The 7,679-nt window shown below is 44.7% G+C and overlaps 1 protein-coding gene across 1 annotated transcript; it reads right to left on the bottom strand.

Annotated features, from left to right (window-relative positions):
- Positions 1–4,148: 4,148 nt before the first annotated feature.
- On the bottom strand, positions 4,149–5,079 carry LOC129007411 (olfactory receptor 5P55-like). Its single transcript, XM_054438288.1, has 2 exons — positions 4,518–5,079; positions 4,149–4,438 (listed from the first exon to the last, which is right to left on the bottom strand). Exons 1-2 carry the CDS (start codon positions 5,077–5,079, stop codon positions 4,149–4,151), a joined length of 852 nt encoding a protein of 283 aa, XP_054294263.1.
- Between the last annotated feature and the right edge of the window lie 2,600 nt (positions 5,080–7,679).

Genomic DNA, 7,679 nt, shown 5'->3' with positions numbered 1-7,679 from the left:
CCTACAAAGGCAATTTAGTCCCCAGGCAATAAGGAAGTCTGCTTTGGGAAAGGGCTGTTATCATCTTTGTTTTAAACTATAAACTATAGGTTGGATATGGTGTCTCATGTCTGTAATCCCAGCACATTGGGAGGCTGAGGCAGGTAGATCACTTCAGGTCAGAAAGTTCAAGACCAGCCTGGCCAACATGGTGAAACCCTGTCTCTACTAAAAAGACAAAATTAGCCTGGTATGGTGGCAGGCCCCTGTAATCCCAGCTACTCCAGAGGCTGAGGCAGGAGAATCCCTTTAACCTGGGAGATGGAGGTTGCAGTGAGCTGAGATCGCGCCACTGCACTCCTGCCTGGGTGACAAAGCAAGACTCTGTCTACAAAAAAAAAAAAAAAAAAAAAAAAAACCCCAAAACCAAAAAACTATAAACTATAAACTAAGTTTCTCCCAAAATTAGTTCAGCCTATGCTCAGGAATGAACAAGGACCGCTTGGAGGTTAGAAGCAAGATGGAGTCGATTAAGTTAGATGTCTTTCACTGTCTCAGTCATAATTTTGCAAAGGCGGTTTCATTCTGTCCACACACAATCTATTGGCAGGAAGTATAGGGTTGTGGGTGTGCCCTCAGTTCTCTATCATCCTCTACTCTGGGCAGTAGACATAAGGGAGGAATGGTCAAGACTGTGAGATGCCTATCCAGTACTCATTCTCTACCTCTTTCTATAAGCAGAATCCCCAAATACTCAAGATGGCAATGTCCCCAGCTAATAACTATATTTCCCAGCCTCCCTTGCAAACATGTGACTCCTTTGTGACTAAGTTCTGGCTAACGAAAGGCTGTTACTGGAAAGGCTCCTGTCTTAGTCTATTTTGTGCTGATAACAGAATACCACATACAGGGTAATTTATAAGGAAAAGAAATTTATTTCTTCATTTCTGGAAGCTAGGAAGTCCAAGGCTGAAGGGCCTCCATCTGATGTGGTCTTTCTTACTGAGTCATCCCTCGGTGGAAGGGGAAAGGGCAAAAGAGGGCACACAAAAGTAAGAGAGAGCAAGAGGTAGTGGTCAAACTTGGTTTTCTCATGAATTCACTCATTCAATAATGGCATTAATCTATTCATAAAGGCAGAACTCTCATGGCCTAATTACCTTTTTTCAGTCCCACCCCTTAATAAGATCACAATGACAATTAAATTTCAATATGAGTTTTTTTGGGGGGAAGGGGCGGGGTGGACATTCACACCATAGCAGCTACCAAAGGGTACAGGCAGTTGGCATTTTTTTTCTCATTCCTCCACCTTTTTTCTTCAAACATTGAACTGATGGCTAGAGCTCCAGCAGCCATATTGGGCCAAGAGGCAGCCTTGAGTATGGAAGCTGCATTAGTCAGCTCAGGCTGCAATGACAAAATACCACAGACTGGGTGGCTCAAACCACAGGAATCTATTTTCTTACAGTCCTGGAGGCTGGAGGTGGATCCAAGAGCAAGGTGCTGGCAGGGCTGGTTTCTTCTGCAGCCTCTGTCCTTGGCTTGCAGCTGCCCCCCTCTCACTGCATCCTCACATGGTCTTTCCACTGTGTGTACCCCTGGCATCTCTTTTGTGCCCAAATTTCCCCCTTCTTATAAGAACACCAGTCAGATTGGACTAGGGCCTACTCTAAATGCCTCATTTTAACTTAATCACCCATTTAAAGGCACTGTCTCCAAATGCCATCATATTCTGAGGGATGGTGGTGGGGGTTAGGGTTTTAACATGAATTTAGGGGAGACACAATTCAGTCCATAATACGAGAAGATCAAGAACTTTTATTTTTTTTTTTCTGAAAGGAAGTTGAGAACTGTGTGCAGGGGGTTCCATCACAATTCAGAAGCCCTGGGTTCTCTGTTCTAAGCTATTGTATGGCCTTCCAGTGAGACTTAGAGATAATCAAGTAAACCTCTCAGATTTATTTATTTTTGTTTATCTGTAAAATGGAAGTAATAACACCTGGCTTACTTATCTTATAGCATTTGGTGAAGATCAAATAAAATAATGAACGTGAAAATGTTTTGAAAAACATGAATTACCTATATAAGTATTCCTAAAGTCATTTGTTTACCTCCTTTGCCCTGTGTATATATTGTGATTTTTCTGAAACTTGGGTTGTTTTAAACAGTTGTTTATTTAAAACCTTTTATATTAGAATCATAAATAAAAGCGCAACATAAAAATAAATAGAAAGGAAAACAACATAATATTATTAAATATTAGCTAATTATTGTTAAGTGCTAAAACTTGTTCTCTCTTAAAAAGGAGACACAATTAGGGAAGGTTTAAAGTCAAACTAATATCAAACAGAGACTTCAACTTTGAAAATATTAGAAGAGCTAAAAAAAGAGGATTGGAAAAGAAAGAACTTTCTCATGATTCAATGAAATATTATTTATTTATTTATTTATTTTGAGACAGAGTCTTGCTCTGTTACCCAGGCTAGAGTGCAGTGGCACGATCTCGGCTCACTGCAACCTCTGCCTCCTTTTTTCAAGTGACTCTAATGCCTCAGCCTCCCGAGTAGCTGGGATTACAGATGTGCACCACCACGCCCAGCTCATTTTTTGTATTTTTAGTAGAGACGGGGTTTCACTATGTTGGCTAGGCTGGTCTCAAACTCCTGACCTCAGGTGATCTGCCCACCTCAGCCTCCCAAAGTGCTGGGATTACAGATGCGAGCCACCTCGCCCAGCCAAAATGTTATTTAATATCATAGCTCCCATAATCTCCATGAGTCATGGGAGGGACCCAGGGGAAGGTAATTGAATTATGAGGGCGGGTTTTCCCATACTGTTCTTATGGTAGTGAGTAAGTCTCAACAAGATCTGATGGTTTTATAAAGGGCAGTTCCCCTGCTTATGCTGTCTTGCCTGCCATCACATAAGACGTGCCTTCGCTCCTCCTTCACCTTTCTCCATGATTGTGAGGCTTCCCTAGCCAGGTGGAACAGTGAGTCCATGAAATCTTTTTCTTTATAAATTACCCAGTTTTGGGTATTTCTTCATAGCAGTATGAAAATGGACTAATACACTATGTAATATCACTATGTAATATGGTCTCACCCTCAAAAAACATTGATGTATAAGAATGTGTGATCCTGTAGAGTAGTTTCCCCAGGAAAGCAAGGAAACCCACAGTTTGTGAACCAGTTGTTTATGGCAGACTCTGTGGGAGCCCCTGTCCTCCCTCATGGAGGCCTAATAATAACCAGTTGAGATGGGTGTTACTGTCTACTTTTCACCTGGGAAAATGGGGGGTCAGGATCTAGGTGACTGACTCAACATCACACAGAGGCCAAGAGAAGGAGTCACTCAGAGGCAAGGTGAACTGAGGTGTGGGTGCAGAGGCTCCAAACCCCATGGTCCCTGATGTTGGGATTTGATCAGGCTGGTGGGAAAAATATTAGTTATGATAGCCACAAAACCCTTTTGGAAGGCCTGAGGGTTTTCATATGACCTCGGTAATAGACCGGGCTGAAGGCGGCCTGGTCCCATTACCTTCAGTTAAATAAATTAGAGTAGTAAACAATGGGATGTGGGGAAGTTATCTAGTTAACTTGTTTACTCATGTGGTCTTAAGCCTTAAGCCTTTGATGTATGCTTTTTACTTGGGAAGTCCACAATGTCAATTACCGTCTAATGGTGTTGACTCAAGCTTTTGTTAACTAATCTTAATGAATAAATGTAAGCCTCCCGAGCTGATCGAGGCAACCTCCCATACAGTGACAAACCTCCCACACCACTTTATAATGCTGTGATCCAGGTTCTCCTTATGATATCTGGAATTTAAGGAATGCTGCCATTGTTCTTTTTTGAGATGTAGTCATCAGAAAAAGTCAGTACCATGCATTGGTTGAGAATATAGTCTCTGGAACCAGACTGCCTCTTATCAGCTGTGTGATTTTGGGCAAGTTACTCAGCTTCTCTGTGCCCCAGATTCCTAAGGGATAATAACAGTGCCCATTTCATACACTTGTTGTGAAGATTAAATGGGTTGATAATGTGTCAAGTGTTTAAACTGGTGCTGGCACATACTTTGCTCTATCTAGGTGTTAATATTATCCATACTTTATATTGTGGCTACTATGTTACAGCTTGGGATAGGATGCTCAATACTCCACACTTGATTATGAAGACAGCTTGCACAGGCATCGCCTCTTCAAAGCATATTTTACATCTTTATTCCTCAGGCTGTAGATCAGAGGGTTCAGCATGGGGATGACCACAGTGTAGAAGACAGACATGCCCTTGTCGTGTTCCATGGAATTGTGAGAGCTTGGCTGAGCGTACATGAAGGTGATGGTGCTATAGAAGAGGCAGATGATGGTGAGGTGGGAGGCACAGGTGGAGAGAGCTTTGCTCTGGGCTTGCAGGGAGCGCATCCTGCAAGTGGTCATGAGGATGTAGGCATAGGAGACTGGGATAATGGTGATGCTAAAGAGGATGAGCAAGGCGCATGATGAGAAGATAATGGTCTCAACCCCAGTAGTATCTACACAGGCAAGATGGAGCACAGGGGATGTCACAGAAATAGTGGTTAATGACATTGGGGCCACAGTAGGGCAGCTTAAAGATGCACCCAGTCAGCAAAGCTGAATTGGCAACAGAAACAGTGTAGCAGGTCACCACCAGTAGGACACACAGACATTGGGACATAATAGTATGATAGACGAGAGGGTGGCAGATGGCTGTGAATCGGTCATAGGCCATGACGGCCAGGAGCAGACACTCAGCAGTACCATGGAGGCTCATGAGGGCCATCTGGACCATATAGCCTGCAAAGGAGATGGATTGTCTTGAGATCAGGAAGCTCTCCAGCAGCCTGGGGGTGTTCACTGTGGAAAACAAGGAGTCTGTGAAGGAGAGGACGCTCAGGAAGAAATACATGGGGGTGTGGAGCTGTGGGTCTGCATGGATCAGAGTGATCATTCCCAGGTTGCCCATGACAGTGACTGAATGTATGAGCAGGAAGAGCACAAAGAGGATGCCTTTGAACTCCTCCTGCTCTGTAAGTTCCAGCAGGCGGAACCAGGTGACTTGGGTGTGGTTCCCCACCATGGTGTGCATGTCACTGCAGAGAGACCAAATAAGACACGTGTGTACCCTAGAGTTAGGGTCAGTGCCCAGAGCTTTTTAAATATCCCCAGGATAGGCAGCGTTAAGGAAAGAGGGAGAGGAACTAGTAAGAATTGAACACCTGCTATGAGCCATGTGCTAACTCATTTTTAAAGCAGCTATTGAAACTTCAGACATACCTTCTGTTTAAATATTATGTCCATTTATATTTAATGAGATGATCAACTTACCTAAGGTCACAAAGCTAGTACATAAGGAAAGTAGAATTAGAACTCAGTCTGGCCAGGTGTGGTGGCTCACACCTGTAATACCAGCACTTTGGGAGGATGAGGTGGGTGGATCATCTGAGATCAGGAGTTCAACACCAGCCTGGCCAACATGGTGAAACCTTGTCTCTAGTAAAAATAGAAAAAATTAGCCAGGCATAGTGGCACATGCCTGTAGTCCCAGCTACTCAGGAGGCTGAGGCAGGAGAATCACTTGAACCCAAGAGACGGGGGTTGCAGTGAGCCCAGATTGTGTCACTGCATTCCAGCCTGGGTGACACAGCAAGACTCCATCAAAAACAAACAAACAAACAAACAAACAAACAAACCTCAGCCTGTTCTAGTAATTGTATCCTTATTATGTAGTTAGAATCATTTTCTGTTCCCGAATTTCCTGTTCTACAGGGAACCAGCATCTGCAGTGGGTATTGGAGGCCTGGTCTGTTGCCCAAGAGAGGGAATAATTAAAAGGATCAGTGTGGGTCATGTTTGGAAGCAAAGACTCCAATAATGCTAGTCCCCTAGGCCTGGGACACAGGAAATCAGATGCCTCCAGTCATTAGAATGTGCAGTGCAGTAATTTCTCCCAGTGTTGTGTGTTGAATTATATCTTCCAAAAAGAAATGTTGAAATCCTAACTCCTGGTACCTGTGACTACTCTAACATGATTGATGTCGTTATAAGAAAAGAAATCTGGCTGGATAAGGTGGCTCACGCCTGTAATCCCAGCACTTTGGAATGCCAACGTGGGCCGATCACTTGTCAGGAGCTTGAGACAAGTCTGGCCAACATGGTGAAACCCTGTCTCTACAAAAAATACAAAAATTAGTCTGGCATGGTGGCGGGCACCTATAATCCCAGCTGCTCAGGAGGCTGAGGCAGGAGAATCGCTTGAACCTGGGAGGTGGAGGTTGCAGTGAGCCAAGATTGTGGCATTGCACCCCAAACTGGGTGACAGAGCGAGACTCTGTCTTTAAAAAAAAAAAGAAAAGAAAAGAAAACAGAGATATAGCAAGGACAGCGTCATGTGAACAGACAGACAAGGGAAGATGGTCACGTGAAGATGGAGGCAGAGATAGGAGTTAGGCTGCCATAAGTCAAGGAATGCCTGTGGCTTCCAGAAGCTGTCCGAGGTGAGGAAGGATGCTCTTCTAGAGGATACAGAGGACTTCACACCTTGGTTCTAGGCTTCTGGCCTCAAGAACTGCGAGAAAATACATTTCTTTTGTTTTAAACCACCCAATTTGTGTTACTTTGTTATAGCAGCCGTAAAAAATGAATACACCCAGTTAGGGATGCTTCTGCTTGGTGAGTATGTGGTGGTTTGAGAGAGACCTCTTGGGTAATTGTCAGAAGATGGGGCTTTACTGATCTCTGTCAATTGACTGAACTAATAATCCACAAAAAGAAAATGAAATAAACGAAAACAGATGGACGTTTCAAGATGGCTGACTAGAGGCATTTTATATTTACCTCCTCCACTAAGAAGAACCAAAACAGTGAGCAGATAATCACACTTTGATTAGATCATCCAGGAGAGAACACTGGAATTCAACAGAAAAGTGATAGGAAATACCTCAAGCAAAGAAGGAATCCTGAGATCCCTTTTGGTAAGATTGGCTGGGAGATGAGAGAGGTTCCCAATACAGGAAAAGGGTAAATGAGAGACCCTAGTAGTTCCACATTCCCCCTGAGGACTCCTGAAATCCTAGCTATGGGAGAGCCCCTTGACCCTCACAAGGCCCTGAAACTAACATAGGGAGCTGCTGGGGAGATTGTGTGATGGCAGTACCTCAGGGAGGGAGCTTGCACTGGGTCCCGCATGCTTTCTGAAACCTAAGCAGCTCCAGCAAGTTGCCATTTTAGAGCACTGCCCCCGATAGATTGCACACTGTCCTGGAGTCCAGGGGCCTGAGGTGGCCCCTGAGGCTTAGGAGAGAAAGCTACCACACCAGGGGCTGAGGTGCAACCGAAGTGTTGACTACCACTGTTCGGACTGAGGAATGAGCAAGGTACCATTTACTGCAGCAGGGATTGAGGTGCAAGTGGCACCTGTGTTCCCCACCTGCCAGCCTAGGCTGCCTACCACTGAAGGCAGCATGCCTACTCCAGTGGCAGAGCAGCAGTGTGGCCGCTGCTGCTCCCCACTTGCGCATTCTGCCAGTGGCATAAAGATTGCCCTGCTCCTAGCCGGGCACGGTGGCTCACGCCTGTAATCTCAGCACTTTGGGAGGCCGAGGCGGGCGGATCACGAGATCAGGAGATCGAGACCATCCTGGTTAACACGGTGAAACCCCGTCTCTACTAAAAATACAA

This window comes from Pongo pygmaeus, chromosome 9 (genome assembly GCF_028885625.2).
Source record: "Pongo pygmaeus isolate AG05252 chromosome 9, NHGRI_mPonPyg2-v2.0_pri, whole genome shotgun sequence".
Classification (NCBI taxonomy): Eukaryota; Metazoa; Chordata; class Mammalia; order Primates; family Hominidae; genus Pongo; species Pongo pygmaeus.
The sequence above is the reverse complement of the archived record's forward strand: the minus strand, read 5'-3'. Positions and strand labels throughout refer to the sequence as shown.